Source organism: Notechis scutatus, chromosome 4, assembly GCF_049901735.1.
Source record: "Notechis scutatus isolate UNSWTSFEM ecotype Mainland chromosome 4, rNotScu1.2, whole genome shotgun sequence".
NCBI classification, from domain to species: Eukaryota; Metazoa; Chordata; class Lepidosauria; order Squamata; family Elapidae; genus Notechis; species Notechis scutatus.
The window spans coordinates 24,247,507-24,268,670 of NC_142012.1; the positions used below are offsets into that span (position 1 = coordinate 24,247,507).

The following is a 21,164-nucleotide window of genomic DNA, read 5'->3' on the forward strand; positions in this document are numbered from 1 at the left end:
CATTGTTTTATTCCATTTACCCAACCTTCTGGCAAAGATTTAAAAATAAATGTGCTAGCCAGGTTTGTGGACAGTTTAATGATCGGAAACTAAAACAACAAAGCTTTTCCTGGGTTGAAACTCTTCACAATGTATGAGTCTGCAGGAGGCAGAATGACTAAAATAGATTAGAAGTGAAGCCAGAAGGAAATATAAAAGAGCTCATTTCCTTTTTCAGAAAAAAGGGAACACAAATAATTTCATGGACATGTTAAATTTAAACTTTGTTCTTCCTATTTTGGACTATGAGTGCAAATTGAGGTAGTTGTTCTACCTTGAATATTTACAATTCACAGCAATATGGGTTTGAACTTTGAATAATTCATTAATTCCGAGCAGCTGATGTCCATAGGCATTAACCATGTTAATTTATAGCTATGCTAGTTTGAGATGGGAGTAAAGATCAACCCCAAAAAGAAAGTAACATTACCAAGTAATGTTAAAAGTAACATTTTTTACATGTTGTTGGCAAATTATTCATTTAAATACACAAGGATTATATGGTTAAATAATTTTATTCTTTGAAATAAACAAATAAAAAACTACCTAATGATCAATTAGAGTGATAAAAGAATACTGATAACATTAAAGAAACAATTGACAAACATCCTCTAAAATGAATACAATAATGTCATAGTACATCAAAATGTTAAGTCAAGTTTAACGAGGTTTTATCATACTACATGATACTAACACAAATCCAAAGTTGAATATAAGCCATGTAATTTTCCATATTGTATACATAAGGAATCACAATTTATTTTCTCTCTCATATATACACAAATACAAACACAACAAGACCTATCATCTGATTCACAAATCAGAAGAAGCCTTTTTGGTGGGACTTAATTTTATAAGTCTTAAAAATGTACCCAGCATCACAGATTCTTCCATGTATCCTTTTGTTCGACTACTTTTGAGAAGTACAAGTTATATGTTTGTAAGGCATAGGATTATACATTCATCATTAAAATGTGAGACATCATTAATGTTTAAATTTGAAATGTCAAAAAAGAACAGTCAAAATATATCCATGGCATCTCAAGCAAAGAAGGCAATACTAATTTTGTCTAAGAAAATAGTACTGCAAAATGTGATGCTCCAAATATTGGCTATAGGTAAAAATGGGTATTTCTCATCATATATAATGAGTTATAAGTAATAGTAGACTGAAGCCATTTTTCTTTAAACATGATCAGCTATACAGGAAATCCTTTCGTTTCACGTCCTAATTCTTTTACAAGGCACTGTATGGCTTTCACCAGAAAATCCATTTTCATGTCTGCAGATGGTACCATTAATTGGACTGATGTTTTCATTGTTGAATTCTAACTGGGAACTCCCACCAGTAGGCAACTGAAAGAAATGAGTAATTTGAGAAACAAGCAGATACTGACTTCAACAAATATTTGATCTACTCAGAACAGCCAGAACTATTTCTCATTCCTGCTTTTCACTCATGCAGTTCCAAGGGAGGAATGCAATTTGGCTTGACTGCATTGGATGAATGAGCTGATCAATATATTGATATTCAGAGTTTGTATCTCTTCAAATATTGCAGGGTTGTTCTTGTATGTGTGTGTATATGCAGTATATACAGTGTATAAACATTACACATGCACATACAAATACATATCAGAACTCATGTTATATAGAAAATATAATTATAAAATTGAGTTTTTGAGAGGAGAGAAGGCAAGAAAACATACAGTATTTCAAGATATTTTTGTCGATTTTTATTTGTGAATTGATGGACTAATGTGTTGGAATGACTAATGAGAATATATATGAGAAAGTGACACAGACTGGAAATATTCGCTCCAATATTAGTGACTGTACATGTATTACCGTAATTATGTTAAAAAAAAGCAAATTTGCTTTTTCCAAACTTACTTTTCTTTTAGACTGTGTATTTGTAGGTAGACTGTTTTTAGCCGTGATTTGCGTTGCTTTTTCTAAATCTAGAAAACAAAATAAATTTACTTCATTATGAATAACCTCTTTGAGTGTAAATAAATATAAATAATTTATCACACAACTGCACTTGAAGATCACCTAATTCACTTCCATTTAGTATAACAATTCTAAGCTCGAAGTCCAATGCATCTTGAAGCAGCAGGATGGACAAATCAAATCCATGCAATCCTTCTTTAAATTTGCTCTTTTTAAAATTGTGTATTAAATTTATTAAATTATTGGAGTCTGTAGTCCATAACCAATCCTAGCTCTTAGCTTGTCAAAGCTGTAAAGCAGTAAAGTTGTTTTATTCCCTTCTGGATTCCATTCAAAGAATACCTTTCAACAACAGTTATCTAAATCAGTGGCCCCCAACCTTTTTTGTGCCGTGGCCCGGTACTGGTATCAGCACGCATGGCAAGGCGAGCCGAGCGACCGGCCAGCCTTCCGTCCCCCGCTTCTCCCTGCCATCTTCAACTCCTCCTTTGTACCTTTGTCGATGGGCTTCGGGACGGCTTCGGGACGGTCGCTCGGCTCACCTTGCCTTGGGTGCTGAAAGAATCCTCCGCCTTAGTTTTGTTCAAGCCGCCCCCTTCGATGAAACTAAGGCGAGGATTCCTTCAGGCCCAAACGCCGCTTTCCAACCAGAAAAGCTCACCGGAAGCACTTTCTCATCAAAATAAGATGGCGGCACCCAGCAAACCGGCGGCCCGGTAGAAAATGTTCCACGGACCGATACCGGTCCGGGGCCCGGTGGTTGGGGACCCCTGATCTAAATTACACAAAGGGCTTACCTGAGAGCTGAAAGCCATTAAGTGTTGTTTATTGGAACAGATTATATACAATCTAAGACCTTATCTACAATGATCATGCAGGTGGTTATGGAATTATTACGTTAGTTTTAAGGATGAAGTCTTATTCTCCCCCTAGTTTGTACTAGCCTAGGTTCTCCATTGAATGGACTTATGGGTTTCCCATTTGCTAAGACACTGAGCAAAGCTATGGCCACTGCCGGTATCCACCTCCACTCCTTCTCCTGTGGGTCAATGATTACAAAACCACATTCTTCCTATTATAGAGTGGTATATTATTAGACGGTGGCTTTTAAAATAGACCTAGACAAAGTCAGTATTCTACTTTACCTGTAAGGAGCTCATCAATTTGCTCAACTACAAACTTTGCATCTTCCATGCTGAAGCACATGGGTGGCTTAAATTTCAAGACATTCCTGTAAGGCCCATCTGCACTCAGAAGGATCTTCCTTTCTTTCAGCCTAATTAGAAGCAAAAAATTACTTTTGAACACAAAGAAAAATGTGTGATGTTTAATTTTAAAAAATTACAACTACTTTTAATCTGGGTGAATTTAGTAACATTTTGGTGGTGGCAGAGTTTCAGAATATATACATACATGTTCTGTCTCACCTGTGCCAACGAGGTAAGAAGTCCAAGTTTCCAAAGGAATATACACAAACAGACAAGACCAGTAATGACAGGGTTAAATTCCTTTGGCCAGGCCAGTCCTTGGCAGACTCGCACAAGCTGTCTGCCAAGTCCGATAATAAAGCAAGAACATAAATCATGCAGGCTTTCAGGAAACAGGATGCACGGAAGCTCCACAGGAAACACTAAATTAACACGTTGTCCCGAACAAAAATCCAGAGCTAACACACCCACTTTTATTCCCTGTGGGGCGTGTCAGTCTCTCATCTCAGTCTCTGATTTGTCCTTTCTTTCTACGTTGCATTTCACGCTTTTGCCTGCGTCTTTGCCTCGCATCAAACCTACATTCCTCAGTCAGAGGCTCTGATACGCTCTCCTGATTATCTGCCGACACCTGAGGCACAACCAGGGAGGAAGGTAATTCCAAATCCTCTAACAAAGCAGGCTCAGACCTCAGAGCCAAATCCTCCCCTTCCTCATTTTCCAAGTCTGTGTCGTCTAACAAAGCAGGCTCAAACCTCAGAGCCAAATCCTCCCCTTCCTCATTATCCAAGTCTGTGTCCTCTAACAGAGCAGGCTCAAACCTCCGAGTCACAACACATACATACATGCTGTACATTCATACATACTACTGGAAGCATAATAGGAGGAGAATTCATGGGACTTCCATGAATTTTCAGGAAGACATGGGATCTTAAGAATAAGTAGACATCTTACAGCAATAATATATTCAGCAATTTCCCTTTCCTGATGCCTCAACTGCCTAAGGAAGGCAATGCACTCTGTATTTTGGTGGGACTAGTTTCTTGGCAAAGTTAAATAAATAGGTAAAAATGAGCTCCTGCTTGTTAGGGATTTATTTACTTCAGTTTAATATTACATTTTGATAAGATATTTACTTGTAAATGATATGCTGGGCTTCAGCAGTAGCTGGGGTTCTCCTTATTTGATCTTTCACAAGGTCCACACCAATAAATAAGCCAGCACCCCTAAAAACATAATAAAGGACAAATGTAACAGTATGAAAAATCACATTTCACTATTAATAGGTCACTTCATGATAGCTGGGTGTGTTTATATGTGTTTGTCTTTCTGTGTGTGGGCTTGTGCAGGCAACATTGCCAAGTGCTAGGCCCATGGTGCTTTTTCAGGCAGCAACTGGCCTTTCTTGTTTTTTCTTTTTCTTTGAGGATGTTTCACTTCTCATCCAAGAAGCTTCTTCAGCTCCGAGAGAATAGTGGGGAATGGAAGGATTTATATTCCTTGCAGACAGCTGATAATTTGCATCCTTTTAGAGGGTCGTTGAAGCCCTTGGAAGTTTATCTGTGTCCTCAGGGTCATCTGAGTGGTGCTCCTGCTCCCTGTAGTCTGCAATTTTTTTCTTCTGGAAATCCATTCTTATTCCCATACCACTCAAAGGATGTTCATCCCAAATTGTATAGCTAAAAGTCTAGAGATTCTCAGTCACCCAGGTCATGGTTTTCCCAAGTGCTAGGCAGACTCTTCTACAACGATGTCCATGGGGAGAGGGGTCAAAAAAAGTCAAGATGGCAATCACCACCATGCAACTGAACCCCTGCCTCTTTTTCACATGTACCGCACAGAGCACCTTAACTTTTCTGACCCCTTTCTCCAAGGGGATACTTCTGCTTTCCTTTGAATTTGGAGCACCGGCAGGAGCTTCTTAGGCTATTCTTTCTCTGTGGCAACAGGAAGGAATGCCAGAACAGCTTATGTCTAAGAATGTAACATCTGGATATCAATCAAACATTAACTAAATATACACTAGCTTTAACCAACAGAAAGAAAATTTGCAGTGATTAGCCACCCTTGAAAAAGGTTTTCCTTGTTTACCATAGAAATTAAGAGTTCCAACTGGTATCTGTACTAGCAGAACTGGTAAAGAAGCAGTTACTTCTTCAGAAACACAGTTTTTAATCTATGCTGACCTTTAGAAGATAAGCGTCATCATTCTAAACTAGATCTAGAAATTGTAAAATTCTTTCAGCATAGGCTAGATATCTTTATCTTCACCACAACATAACAAATAACTTAGTAGCTGTATCTTGAACTAACTATCTTTTTCTTCATAGTCTTCCAAAGCAGCTTTTTAATCTTGCATTACTTTGGTCAGTCCTAGTTGTTATTAGAGCTCTGAGGGTAGTATGTAACAGTAATGTTTATTTGACCAATGCATAGGTTTTCCTTTATGCTGTTCTGGATGATGGTAATAACCTAAAAGTAAATTTTACCTTACCTGACATCTCCCACCAATGAATGCTTTTTCTGTTGTTCCTTGAGTAGTCCAAAGAGATAGTTTCCAACATGTGTGGCATTACCCTGTAGATCTTCCTGTTCTATTATATCCAAGACAGCCAGACCAATTGCACAAGATACCGGGTTGCCACCAAACTGAAAGCAAGAATAGGATAGCAATTTCAAATATCTCTTTCCCCTAAATTTGACCTTATTTTACCAAGAGCAACTCTATATTTGAAGGGCTGTGAGAGGAAATGGCTTTTTGACAACATTCTCTATTTGAAAGATTGTGTGGTCCAATTTAGAGATGATAAGAATGAAACAGTACAAAGCTAACCTTCAGCATCTCAGTAACGCACTGAGTATGTACACGAATCACTTGATCAGTCTTCATAATTGCCTTATTAAATATTCTACTTCCTTTTAAATCAGGCTGGCTGATTTATATTTTAGTAGCATAAGTACTATAGTTTCCATTTTGGAACACTGTGTATCATTACATACTTGATTTGTATTCTGAGGATCTGAACTTATAATTTAACTATCTGATTATAACACTAAAAGTGATACTCACAGTATTGAAGTACTCTAACCCCGAGGCACTAAAGGCCTCTGCAATTTCTCTTGTTGTAACAACACAAGACATTGGATGGCCATTGCCAATGGGCTTCCCCATAGTGACAATGTCAGGCACAAAGTCTTCCCCTTGCAGCTGGAATGCCCAGAAATTCTTCCCAACTCGACCAAATCCAACTTGGACTTCATCTGCTATGAAAACACCTCCTGCTTTGTGGACAAATCTGAACATTAAAGGAAAAAAACAGTTCAGATATGTCATTATGACTTTAGGTAACCACTGATTTGTGACTTTCTCCCACATGATAAAATGATTAATTATATGAACTTTAAACACAGCACCTAAAAAATTCCTTTGAGATCTGAGAAATGCAAATACTGCTATTGTTATAAAATACATACTGCACTCTTTATTAGAGTGATTCATCAGAGCCTGAAAGGAATCTAGTGGACTTGAAACATTGCCTGGGGCCCAACATACTGCTGGTTTTTAGCTATTGAAAGGCCAAATCAAATGAAAAATTTGAAATTGCTATCTTTGATCAGAAAAATCATGAGGCATATTGTTTATAAAACTATTTCCTCAATATATGCATAAGGGTGCCGGGTCTGGATGCTTTTCTAAATCACTCTTTGTATTATTTACTCTATACATATTCATTCTGGTATTCATTTCAAATTAGTGTGCTATATACATGCTAAAAATAAAACAAGGGAAATATTAAGTGGCATGATAACTCTTCTCAAACATTGTTTCCCTAATTATATACATTACTAGGAACAGTGCATGCTAAGATATTACAGTGGAAAAAAAATCACCGTCATTGCTATTGGATATTTGCCAAAATTTTCTTGTTACAAGTTGTCTATTACTTCAGGGAACAAAAATCACAGCCACAACCCACTATTTCTAAAAAGGTACCAGTGTTTCCCCGAAAATAAGACCCCAACTTATATTTTTTTTGCCATAAAAAAAGGCACCAGGTCTTATTAGGATGTTGTCCACTGACTCACCTCACTTGCATGTGTCGCCCCCATCTCCATCCCGCCCCCACCCCCATCCTAGCTTAATTTTTAGCTATGCACCCTGGAGTGAGTGGGATCTTACTTAGGGTTTATTTCGGGGTAGGGCTTATATTGGCTGCTGTAAAAATCAAACTATGACTTACTTTCTGAGTAGGTTATTTTTTGGGAAAACATGGTAGAATGGGGCATTAAATTACTATTCACCAATCTGGTGCCCTCCATACATGTTGGGACTCTTAGATGCTGGCTATATTGCTATACTGAAAATTGTAGGAAGGCACGATAGTAGATTGGAGAACTGCTGCAAATTGCCCTGCTACAATTAAGCCATTCCACGCACTATACATACTGTGCCACTTTCTGGAAATAGCCTGCAGGTGGAATTATTTGGCCTCCACAACTCTGCATGGATTCAGCAATAAAGGCAGCAATCTAAGTCAGAGAAGATGTTGCAGAAGAAGGTGTTAAAGAAGAAAGAATGGTCCTCAACCTAGTCTTTGCAAATGACCCAATAATTAAATGTAGGCTATCAAAGCAAGGAAAGTAAATGAACAAAGAGTTTGGGCAATTGTATAGATAACTATGAGTAAGGGATGCCCAATTTTTCAATGCCAGGTCAGGCATTCAATTGAATTATTAAATTACCACAAAAATTTACTGAGGAAGTGTTGGACTGATCTTCAAAGTCTACCAACATTTAAGTATCTACTTTAGATGGAATGCCCAAAGAGATTTTACTTCCAGATTATCTGATAAATGATGAGGTTCCATATTTGATTAATCATTTATTATTCCAAATCCCCAAATATCAAAAGAATATTTGGCACGTTCTTTTATTATATATGGCACACTGGAATATCCAGTTGCATCTCCCTTTTTCTTAGCTAAGATACCTAAACATATTGCCTGGGGGGTAATGTTCCACAGAGTGAAATTTTGGACATCCCTGCTTTAGAAAAAGTTCACAAAAAAGAGCCACTTAACAAAAAGAAACCTACATTTAAAAGTAATTCCAGTTGCTGGGAATAAAACAATACAAATAAACACAAAGACATCATGTCAAATCAAGAGTCAGTATCAGCTCTTTGGTAGTCCAGAACATGAAGCTTACGTTTTTCTCTGGTTTTTTTGCCCTCAGCATTAAGCCATTGCTGTCCCCCAAAACTGCCTGCAGTGCACGTTTGCTATTTATCTGACTGCCTCCCACACTTTGCGCAACCCTCCCTGAGAATCTGTAGGTTCCATGGTAGCTGGGCAGGAGGGTCTTCCTGGAAAGAAGGTCATGCGGTAACGTGTAAAGAAGGGCACATAGACTTGAAGAGGTACACTACAGCCAGGCAGTAGAAGATTTCCCATTGTCTGTAAAACGTTATCACAGGTTTACGGCACCAAAACCTATAAAGATATATATGAAAAGGAAGAGAAACAGACAAAGGGAAGAAAATAGAAACTACCTGTTAGATTTTGTTTTTAAAAAACTGGTTAAGGATTTAAAGACTGATAGATTTCTGGACTTTAAGGTAGTTGAGAGAAAATAAGTTAAAAAAATGATGCAGCACTTTTTAGGATTTGGTAAACATCCCTGGAAAGTGTATTATTATCATTATTTATTAGCTTGTTTTTTGTTACAGATGGGCAGTGCTTCGGATCTGATTGGGAAGAATTAGGTACAGAGATGTAGTACCTCCTTGAGAATTATTAAGGCAGTCTTAATCATATGGTTGCTGTGGAAAAGCTCCTACAGTTGCTGTGGAAACCTGAAAATGACACAGCTGCTTTAATGAACTGCAGATAAGTGTTAGATTTGTAGTATAGTATGCTCTAAAGTGCTTCAAATAAAGTAGAAGCAGTGCATATCCTTAATTCTATACATTTAGCTAACTTTAAATTATTAGCTGTTTTAATTTTCCTGTTTTGCTTTTTAGTTAAACACTATGAGTATACTACTTATTGGATCTCCACAAAAAAAAATCAATAATGATTAGTAACCAAAATGAAATTTAATCAGCACTGTCATCTTCATGTAAAGTCTAAAACTCACTGATCAGCTGACGGTTGCATTTTCACTTTTGTTGATCCTTTTGTGATGGTGATTTTTGTACCGTAATTAATTATCTGTTAACAGACAGTCTATTATTCTGAAATTCCTTTTTTAAAATCACTTTAAAATATTTGGAATTGCTGATTTTAAATAGCAATTTTTGCCTCACGTGTATATCAAATCCTTTGGTATTTGCTCAAGTAAGAAGCCTTTCTTACTTGAACTTTTAGTTAACCAGAGTGTTTTATTTTAAACCCAATCATACTACATTGTGTTTTGTTATCCTTTTATCCTTTTGTATTTATTTTGATTGAGTTTGGTGGATAAGGTTTTGTGGTTTCTAATTCTAAATTCTGTTTCACCTTTTTCAGTTAAAATGCTAAACAATTTTAATGATGATTGAGAATCCCAAGAGTTGTAATCTAACAATTTTGGCAAATGCTAGGCTACGGAAGGCAGCTTTATTATATACTATTTTATTATATACTAGTTTTCCTTTAGGTATTACAACCAAGTTAATGTACTATTAAGTAACTTGCTGGAAGCTCGGTGAGACAGATGATGACTTACTGGAAGCCCTTTTCTAAGATCAGAAGTAAACTGGAGTGTAAAACATATTTCTGGGGCATCCATGGAACCATACTGATTTTCTGAATTCAGTATTATCTTAAAGAAGACATGTAGTGAAATTATTGGGCTTTCAATATAATCTTCTTGTAGTATGGAACTATCTGTTGATTTTCTTCATTTATTTTTTACATTTTGAACTGCCCATCTCCCTCAAAGAGGGACCTTGGGGAGTCCCTCTTAAATTAAATTAAATAATAAACCACCTGTAGTTTGAAAACAAAATGCTGTGGCTTTTAAAGGAAACAAGCTTCAGATGCTTCTTTTTCTAATCAGTTTGGAAAATTGCTTAACTTCTTTTCAGCAGTTAGGAACCTTTGGATCCATAAGTCTGAAAACACCAGGTGAGTTTTCCTTAATCATTAGTGAAGAAATTTTAAATACAAGTCTGGGGAGTGTCCATAAAATATTCAAACGTAAGAACAGCGTATGAAAGTTAAAATTTTAGAAAGAGACAAGGTTGGTTAAATACCGCTAACATTAACACTGTTAACATTTAATTAAAAAAGAGGAAGGGAGGGCTTTCAAAGCACTAGCCAGCCCTGTGTCTGTGTATTCTTTGGGCTCCCCACATGAGGCTGCAGAGTCATGTTTTGTCTTCTTTTCAGAAGCCCAGGAGAATGGGGCCTGCCTCACCTTCACGGGGAAAATATTCCAAAGGGTGGGCGGGGTGGGTGGGGGGGACAATGACTCTTTGACTCTTTAAAGCAGTGATCCCCAACCTTTTTTATGCCGCGGCCCGGTATCCCCAACCTTTTTTATGGCGCGGCCCGGTACCGGCATCAGCTGGGCGCCGCCATCTTGTTTTGATGAAAAAGTGCTTCCGGTGAGTTCACCGGAAGCACTTTTTCATCAAAACAAGATGGCGGCGCCCAGCAAACCAGCGGCCCGGTAGGACTTGTTCCACGGACCGGTACCGGTCCGTGGACTGGTGGTTGGGGACCCCTGCTTTAAAGAACTCTTTAAGTTCTTTAACTGACAGGGTATGTAACATACCTTCCTTTCTGACTGGGTGAGATGGGCTGAAGTAATGGGAATTTTAATTTTGCTACAAGTTGCACACTCCATGCATTCCAATTCATGTTTAGGTATAGGTTTAGGATAAAGGATATCCATTCAAATACTGCTTACAATTCACAGATGGAAGCTTTGTGGGTCTTCAAACTATTATATTAGTTTGCAAAACAGGATCCCTCAGCATAAATAGAGAAAACAGACTTTTGCTAGGATACTTCCTGTTCACAGCCACGAAAGATATCAGGAAGGTAAAGAGATGGATGGGAAATCCAGATTTATTAAAACCATGTCGGTCCTCATTTAAAACAGTGCTTGTAAAACTCACAAATATAAATTAAAGGGGATAGGGAATACCTTAAAATCCAGAATCTGTTTAAAAAATGAAAGACATTTCAATTATATAAGATAGTTAAGTGGTCTTAATCAGGATGAACATTGATAGATGGGGAAGAAGCAAGAGAAATCTTTTTTAAAAAAAAAGTTCAAGAGCTAATGTACCTTATGGCCATTCTTTTGAGCTTTTTCGATAATATTTCTCACATCATCAGCATATGCACCTGCTGGATCTTCATGATCTTCTCTATACTTCCCTCTGTAAATATCTGGGGAAGGGGCCTAAAAGGCAAGACAAATCTTTGAAATATTCATTTCAATGCAAATTCTCTTCCAAAAGACATAGCAAAGCTATACTTAACAACCACTAACCATTCTCTCTGCGCATATGAGTCTATGCAAAGTACATATTGAGTTTTTATTTTTAAGGCCTTTTACATGAAAATAATACCAGATTGCTTGGAAGCCTGCCCTGTTTTAGCTCAGTAGATCCAACCTCTATGTAGGCTTATGCAGGAATCGACAGTAAGAATATGTTGGTAGGGAGAACTTAGAAAACTTGAAATATAATTAATACTCACCACATGTACAAATTCCTTTTTGGCCTCTTTTCCCAGCTGATTAAATTTATATGGACTGATATCAATCAAGGAAGTCACGTGACCATGATAAGCACTAAAAAAAAATATGAGTACAGTGTGATTCAAAATACAGGAATGATGATTAAGGTTTTGGACTTGGATTGGGAAGACTCAATCTAAGGTCCAATCTCATTATGCACGTGCAGCTGACTAGAGGACCTTGGGCCACTAATATGTCTCAGTTCATTTCTCCTCACAGAGTTCTTAGGATAACATTAGAGACCTCTGTGTGTGTGTCATTTTTGGACTACCTGAGAGACCAGGCTGAAGACAGATCACCATGGAGTAAATCTATGTGGTTGCTAAGAGTAAATACCAACTTGATGAATGAATCTGTCTATATCTATCTATCTATCCATCCATCCATCATAGTCAGTCACTCTATCTATCTATCTATCTATCTATCTATCTATCTATCTATCTATCTATCTATCTATCTATCTATCTATCTATCTATCTATCTATCTATCTATCTATCTATCTATCTATCTATCATCTATCTATCTATCTATCTATCATCTCTATGTGAAGAAAAGCAGACTATCATGAGCATAATAATAAATAAATAACCCACTGGTGGCACATGGTTAAGTACAGCATTTGCAGCCCATAGTCTAGAGCAGGGGTGTCAAATTCAAGGCCCCGGGGGGGGGGGGGAATCTGGCCTGCGGGGTGCTTAGATCTGGCCCGCAGGGCTGCCTTGGAAACAGTGAAGGACTGACCTGGGGTGCCTCTGCCAGTGAAAACAGAGCTCGGGGACTGCTGGCAGAGGGCTGCAGGAGGCCATTGTGGCCAATAATGGGGCCCAGGAGGGCTGCGCGTGCGCCCCCAAGCTCCGTTTTCACTGGCAGGAGGCCCTCACGGCTGAAAACAGACCTCGGGAGCCTGTTTTTGCTGGCAGAGAGCTCGGGCCACCACAGGCGCCCCCGACACGAGTGACGTCAAGCTGGCCACGCCTCCCACCCCCGAGGTCAAACACAACCCTGATGCAGCCCTCAATGAAATCAAGTTTGACACCCCTGGTCTAGAGTTTGATCCTAATTGGGGCAGGTTGACTCAGCCTTTCATCCTTCCAATGTCAGGAAAATGAGGGCCCAGATTGTTGGGGGCAATATGCAAATAATGCTGACATTACAAGCCACCCAGTGAGTGCTGTAAAGCACTATGGGACAGTATGTAAGTTCAGATTCTAATGCTAAATGCTAAAAAGTAAATAAAATGGTTCTACTGAATAATTACAGATCAACCAATTCGTCCTCCCACATTTCATATAAATGACTGAGGTTGTACAACTCAAAGTGAATTTCTATATGAATAAAAATTCATCATAAACTATGCCTGCATTGATGTGATTCAAGTCAACAGATAATCAGCTATTGCAGCACTTATTATTTTATGTTGCAAAGAGCTGACGTCACACATACACTCTGCACACTTACTGGTCAAGGGTTATCACATCATAGTGACCACTGTACTGCCGAGCCAGGCGCAAAGCAAGGTCATTTGCTTCAGAGCTGTAAAAGAGTATTAGAAAAGCAGTTCAGGGGTTTTAGCCCAAAACATAGTAATTGAAACAAACAGCAGAAATGTGTTTATGGCATAAACACAATATTAAAATATTAACATTGCAGGTTGTTACATCTGTTTCAATCAGATAAAAGCAGGGCAACTGCCTGAATTGCAATCAAACTTGCATATACAACAGGTTTCTCTTTGGGCATTAAAACCAAAAGGTTGCCCATACATATTTCCACACATCTATAGAATCTTTGTATAAGGAACTTTGGCAGTTGCCAAAAAATGATTTTAATTATTTCTAAACATGATTGTCACAGAGTTTCTTAAGCAGGATTTATTAACAAAAAGGGATTGGTGTTAAATAAATAGCAGCAACTATTTGTCATTCAAAACAAATATGCCCTCAACTACATGAAGGAGAAAGGAAGAAATTTTTCTTTCTTAACAGGCTTCTTATGATCCAGGGAGCTGGCAGAAAAGTCCTTCCAACATACCCAGAGTTCACAATGTAGCAAACAGAAAGCTTCTCTGGTAGGGTAGTTGTGAGGCGTTTGGCGTACTGGACCAGATTGTCATGCAGGAATCGAGAATTGGTATTAAGCAGCTCCATTTGTTTCACTGCAGCCTTGACTACATCAGGATGGCTGTGTCCAACTAAAAAGGATCAAGTACAGGAAAGCTCTTAGTCCACGGATCTCTCTAGCAACACAGTGTAAGGTTCTTATTCTGTCCTGGCTTAATGGTTTGCTTTCACCATTGCTGTAGACACGTATCAAAATGAAGGCAATTATTGCCTGTTCCTGTGTGGCTTTTGGTTGTTAATTAGGATGTTGACCCTTACCATCCTAACTGACCATATAAATACAACACATAGAACAGCCCAATGCACACATTCTGCAGACAAAGAAGTCTGCTGAGGATGGGTTCCAGCACGAGCCCCAAAAGCTTGGAAAACTAAACCTTTGGTCCTGGTGACCAGCTCAGATTGGATCCTTCAACTTATCAAATTTTTTCTTTTGCTCAGCATAGCTGTCCCTGTGGGTCTAGAACAGGGGTGTCAAACTCAAGAATCCAGGCCGTGGCATGCTTAGATCTGACCCACAGGGCCACCCTGAAAACAGCAAAGGACCGGCCTGCGGTGCTTCTGTCAGCAAAAAAGGAGATCAGGAGGGCCGTGCACAGCCCATCGGGCTCCATTTTCAGCCACGATGGCTTCCTGCAGCCTTCTGCCAGTGAAAACAGAGCTTGGGTGGGCCACGCACCATCCCCCTGGGCTCTGTTTTCACTGGCAGGGGGCTGCAGGAGGCCATTGCGGCCAAAAATGAAGCTTCAATGAGTGATGTTGAGCTGGCCATGCCCCCCCTGGCTGCCACCCCCCAGCCACATACACCTCCCAGTCCCCCAACCCTGATGCAGCCCCCCAGTCCCCCAACCCTCAATAAAACCAAGTTTACACTCCTGGTCTGAAAAGATACAGATGCTGGACCATGCTCCTTTGTGAGGAAATCCTTTTTTCCCTTTACTTAAGCTTTCTTTTCTAAACTTGAAAATTTATGTACTTTGCCCATTAACGGAAACGTTTCTGGTAGAAAATGTGAGCTTCACGCCATTGCTTGTGTTATACCTAATGTGTCAATTTGGTAATTTGATTGTAGTTGAAGTTGGGACATTAGCAGAATCCTAAATTCTTACCGTGTGCTACATTGTTAATGCAATCCAAGTATTTTTCTCCATTCTCATCGAACATATATTGTCCATGAGCCCGCACAATCTTAATGGGATCTTTAGCAAAGAAAACTTTGCATGATGGCCTGTAAGAGATGATACCGAATTGTTTTAGTTTGGATCAGCTCAACAGCGTTGCTAAGCCTGCATGTATACAAACACAAAAATGCTTTGCATTCTTGACTTTCAGTGGTCCTTTAGCACTGAGACCTATTCATGTGCTTGGCGATACATTAAACAGAGCTGAAGTTCATGATGCATGCACATTCATTGTTCAGTATGAGGAATTTGAAGAAAGGCCGTGCCAGGTCAAAACAGCTAACATGACAATTCAGTTTAGCCAATTCAGTCATTAATCTGCAAGACACTTAGTGATGACAGCAAGTGTTGATATACCAATGGAGTTGGGTGTTTGAATTGGAATCACAGTTCTACTGTAATCTGTTAACTGAGAACTTTTTTTCCTACAATCCATTTTAAAAACCATGTGAACAGGTTCCTCTGTTCCAAGCTAAGAACCTCAATCAAGTTTTAACCAAGTAACCATTTTGAAACAATAGACCTTTAAACACATTATAAAAAAGGAGAGCAACCCCCCTCCCACTTGCTGTCTGACCTGTCCTAGATTTGTTTCTGGGGATGAATGAAAAGGTTCATTCCATCTGGGGAATAAATTGTGTGCAAGGAAAGACAAATCAATAACACAGTTCTGTTATTGAGGGAAAACCCCCCCAATCTAAATAACTTACAAGTCTGTCTACTTTTATGTTTGGAAGGTTTTATTTATATACCAGCAAAGACAAAATAGGGTTGTTGTTGTTTTTTTGCAACAGTGTTTTGCAAAAACTCTGAAGAAACAACCCTTATTTGTTTGTACAGAATTTTTGTCTTGGAAACCAACTTTGGTTTTGCGTAACATCAGCAGGCTGATTTTGCAAGAATTACGAGTACACTTGCTGATGGTTACATAAACCGATGGTTATATGTCAGCATGTCAACACTGGCATCTAAAATTGGCTCATCTAATCCAATTCATGATACATGCATCTTAGCTTGCTTACTATATTTATCACATATTCTTTAGGGAAATTAACACTGATCTAGTCTTTTAGGTGTTAATTTTTACAGAAGTGAAATCATTGGAAACCAAGATATGAAAGCATGGGTGGAAGATAGAAATGAAAAAGTGAAATATTTTCACTATTTATAGGACGTCCACACATTACAAAATAAAAATAAGTATACCGCAAGTGTAAATGTCACTGAAAGTTAGTAAATGTAGGAATAATCAAAATTAAAAGTTTCTAAAATGCAACCTGTAATGCAAAATCAAACAGCAATAAGCAATCGGTCTAGTTTATGTAAGATTTGTTTAAAATGTATGCAACTGCAACAGAACTCTGCAGAGCTCAGGAAAAAAACTCCATGCAGGTTTTGTTGGCTTTTATAGGGAAATTTGAAACTAATAAAAAAGGAAAAATTCATAGGAGCTTGTAAACCAAGGGTAGCTGTATGTCTTTTCCATTGTAAAAATTCTGAAAGTAACAGGTTTCAGAAAAGGTGTTATTCTGGTAAGTAAATATGCCCCTCGGTAAGGAAGCCTCAGTATTATCTTCAGCATTAACCCTAAACCAGGGGTCTCCAACCCTAAACCAGGGGTCTCGCAACCCTAAACCAGGGGTTTCCAACCTTGGCCACTTGAAGACTTGTGGACTTCAAATCCCAGAACCCTAAACCAGGGGTCTCCAACCCTAAACCAGGGGTCCCGCAACCCTAAACCAGGGGTCTCACCTTGGCCACTTGAAGACTTGTGGACTTCAACTCTGTTGAAGTCCACAAGTCTTCAAGTGGCCAAGGTTGGAGACCCCTGCCCTAAACCGTCCAGAGGGAAGCCCTCTTCCCATTCTGGACGCGCCCAGGCTGACTTTCAAAGGGGAGTCCATCTTCAGCTGGACGGGTTCTTTCCCGTCGGGAAAAATTGGCGGCCTCGGACTGGGGGCCGGAGTAGAAGGGCGACCCTCCGACGCCCGCCCTTGTCCCCGCTCCATCCGCCCAGCTCCTGGGCTTGGCCCTTTCCGCTCACCCGATGAGTTTCTGCCGCAGTGCGAGGGTCTCCGCTTTGCTGTACACCTCCATCCTCTTGGGCGCTCCCGAAAGATCTCCCGCTGTCCGCAGCCGTCGGGGACTCGCTGGTTGCCAGCCCGGCCGGCGAGAGGCATCTTCCTTATATCCCGCGCCGCCTGGGGGTCGGACTCCGCCTCCACGGTCCGCTGCCAATCTGCCTTGCCCATCCCCGATCTTCCCGCCTTTGCCCCAGGCCAGGCCTGGCTGGGCCAGCCGCATAGCCGGGCGACGGGGGCAGCGCCAGCAGGGCGGCCGTTTTCGCTCCGGCGGTCACGTGCAGAGCGAATGACTCCCTCCGCCTTCCAGGCTATTTCTCCCTCCGTCAGGAACGCCGCTGGCCAGCCGCGGTCTGGCACGAGTTGGCCACGCTGCGAAGGGGAGGCGTCAGGAGACGGTCCTGTAACCATGAAGTACCGTGGATTGTTTTAATTCCAGGGCATAAAAAAAATAATTCAGTTCAGCTATACACCGAAGTATCCGAACTAGACTGGGTTGTTTCTCTCTGTCATATATGAGGGTATAGGCATAATTTTGTATTTTTATTTTATATTTTTAAATTTTATTTATTTATTTATCTATTTTTACTCTGTCATGGTCATGTAGTGTATATTGGAGGGGTGACCCTTTGAAAGCTATATGCAATGAAATTTCATTTTTAATGTATGCCGATTAGTGTACATTCAAATTGACAAAGTTATTCTATTCTATTCTATTCTATTCTATTCTATTCTATTCTATTCTATTCTATTCTATTCTATTCTATTCTGTTCTTATCTTTCCTATCCTATCCTATCCTTCTCTATTATATTCTTCTGTTCCCTATTCTGTTCTGTTCTGTTCCATTCTATTCTATTCTTATCTTCCCTGTCCTATCCCATCCTTTTCTTCTCTATTATATTCTTCTATTCCCTATCCTGTTTTGTTCTGTTCTATTCTATGCTATTCACCTACAATTTTTTCAGTCTTTAAATTTTCCACATGCTCCTATTGATTTCAATGGATCAAAATCAACGGAGTGGGGCAAAAATCACACTGATGTAGCATTCAGTAGGAAAAGGAGAGGACCCAAACATTCTGTTCATTCCACCTTCTTCATGTTTGATTTTTTTTTTTTTTAAAAAAAAGACCTTTTAAGACACTAGAGGAACATGAAAGGTTTCAGGAGATACAACCAACCTATAGCTGATGAGTTGGAATTCTGATGCAGACTTAACATTGTTCAGTGGACTGAAAATAGTATCACAACAGATCTTGTATTGATTAGACCTATTATGTTTGACTTACTCTTATTTTCATTTGTGCTTCATTTGTGATACTCATACTCATAAATACCTCACTTATTTTTTTTATTTGTGTTCCATTTGTAGTAATCACACATACCTATTTCTCCTCATCATAAGCCTTTTATGATTCCTTTGAAGAGATGCCAGAATGCTAGTTGTGCAAGAGTCAAGTATGTCCAATAGACTTCCAAATCCTCTAATTTAACCCCCCACCTTGGCATCCCTGTTGGTCATTCACTTATTTGTTTAAAAAAAAACCTGAAAAGGTTTTGGAAATCATTTATTTCCAATTCATCCAATCATGGGGGGTGTTCTTTTGAACCATTTGGTATTTATCTTCTGAAGCAGCACAAGTGGCTTGTTCTCAGATATGAAATAGTAATAGCTTTTATCTACTTCTTCAGCCTATGTCCCAAAGGTGTTTTTTCAAGAGGCAACTGGGCTTTCTTGTTTTTCTTTGAAGACGTTTCTCTTCTCATCCAAAAAGCTTCTTCAGTTCTGACTTCCCCACCATCCAGAGCTGAAGAAGCTTCTTGGATGAGAAGCAAAAAGCCTTCAAAGAAAAACAAGAAAGTCCAGTTGCCTCTTGAAAAACACTTTTGGGACAACTATGACCTGGATGCCTGAGAATCTCCATGACATTCTTCAGCCTATACATATTCAATCAGTGCCGGAAAGAATACTGTTATGACTTCAACTAAAGCAATATTTTAGATTCTTACCTCCAACACAAAATGTCCATTCATTGACCATGAATGTGAACTGATACATTTGATAGAATTCAGCTATTGTCTTTTTCTAGGCTCAGGAATTATTAAAGGAGATTTGCTCACTGGAGAGGAGTCAAACTATAGTAAAAAGATGAAAGATCACAAGTCACCAAATTGAGTAAACAAGGTCATATTGAATATGTTTGACTGACTGTCCCAAGGACTTATCTTTGGATTGGATTGTTCCAAAAGGAACAACTGAGCTATTGACTTAACCGAGCTTTATATAAGAGCTGAGCCAATGTCTTCACGTCACGTTGTTCGAGGGCAGCAGGCAAAAACAAAAAACAAAAAAACAACCCCAGAATATAAATATGCTGTGGCTTGCTGAGGCATGAATTCTATGCCTACATATTTAATATGTTTAATCTGCTTAACAAGGTATCCCTGGGGGACTATATATCTTGAATCTTTTGGCAAAAACAGCAACCTTCTTCCTTTGATAATTAATAAAAATATTATTATTATTACAGTACTGAATATCAGTCCTTAATGATTTCATAGCTAAATCCTTCAGACAGTTGTTTTTATAGCATACCGGCTCCAAATTAGCCTTCAGCAGTCTTTGAATCAACATACTGAATTACATAAATCTAGTATCAGGTTAAGCGAATATATCACTACAGCAAATATATTCATAAGCTGTGTCAGTTGAATACAACAACAAAAACAAAAGACTAAGGTGCTTTAAAACCTCACAAGTACTGGGTCTCTGCTCATTTAATTATGTCTATGAAATACTACTTTTACAGATATCCATACCCAAACATATAAAGAACAAAGGAAAACACAAAACAAGTAACCATGGAGTTATTTTCTTACCCTAATCCTTCTCACCACCCTTTCCTATTGCTCCTAATGATTATTAATCAGCCCCTGCCACGTTGAACTAAGGGTGCCAAGTATTATTAAGGCTCAGTCCTGGGCCAGTATTCTAAGTTCAGGACTCAGTATCGCATTTGACCCTACTGGCTTGATACCTCTGCCATTGTCAGATAACTACCAATCTCCCTTGTACTGTACCTGTGTGGAAGACCTTTGCAATATTGGCATCTCTGTTAAATTTAGACCATTTAAATCTAGAAAAGGCAAAATCAATAGTAAAAGAAAGAATTAAGGATCTGGATTGCCAAAATGCTCCTCAATTCTATTGCCAAATATTAGATAGCCGCAAGACCTTTACCGAGGGATATGTATACACTCTTGTGCTGTCCAGACAGTTTAGAGTTAATGGGATTTGGGATAGTTAGTTAGGAATTGAGAGCTGTCCCCTTAAGGGAATGCATCATGGTAAATGTAGTTAAAGTATCCTGGGAAATGTAGTACATATCATGTGGCCACATCTGTAACCCTGATTGGTCACTGAATTGACCCTTGGTGGGTTGGGGGAGGTTTCTTCACTCTTGCCTGAACACAGCCCCATGGTAGCATCTCTACCTCCTGCTTCTACGATATGGGATGAAAGGGATAAGAGACAACCATCTTTTTACCCAGAAAGACAGATATGCACAGGATTGGACATTAAAAAGAATCTCATCATAACTGTGAGTTATTGAGGATGCCTGATGAACCAATAAAAAAGATTTTGTATGGATGCTTTGTGGAGTTTATCTATCTGCCTTTGTACAGGACAGAATAACTCTAATCCTAAGCAAATATAGATGGATCTTGAAGGGATGGATGCCCTCCCTTCAGCACTCCTGGTGGAAAGATTTCAAGAGACTCCTAATTTACAGAGAAATGATTCTTGTGGATCCAGGGATCATTTTGTCCATGTCCTCATAAGG

General features: G+C 39.1%; 1 protein-coding gene across 1 annotated transcript; it reads right to left on the reverse strand.

The window, feature by feature from the left end:
- Nucleotides 1-680: 680 nt before the first annotated feature.
- On the reverse strand, nt 681-17,597 carry ETNPPL (ethanolamine-phosphate phospho-lyase). The gene is made up of 13 exons (XM_026668677.2): nt 17,284-17,597; nt 15,168-15,286; nt 13,970-14,129; nt 13,397-13,471; nt 11,898-11,991; nt 11,482-11,598; nt 7,648-7,730; nt 6,271-6,496; nt 5,695-5,849; nt 4,337-4,426; nt 3,138-3,268; nt 1,933-2,000; nt 681-1,395 (listed from the first exon to the last, which is right to left on the reverse strand). Exons 1-13 carry the CDS (start codon nt 17,541-17,543, stop codon nt 1,261-1,263), a joined length of 1,713 nt encoding a protein of 570 aa, XP_026524462.2. The 5' UTR covers nt 17,544-17,597; the 3' UTR covers nt 681-1,260.
- Nucleotides 17,598-21,164: the final 3,567 nt, after the last annotated feature.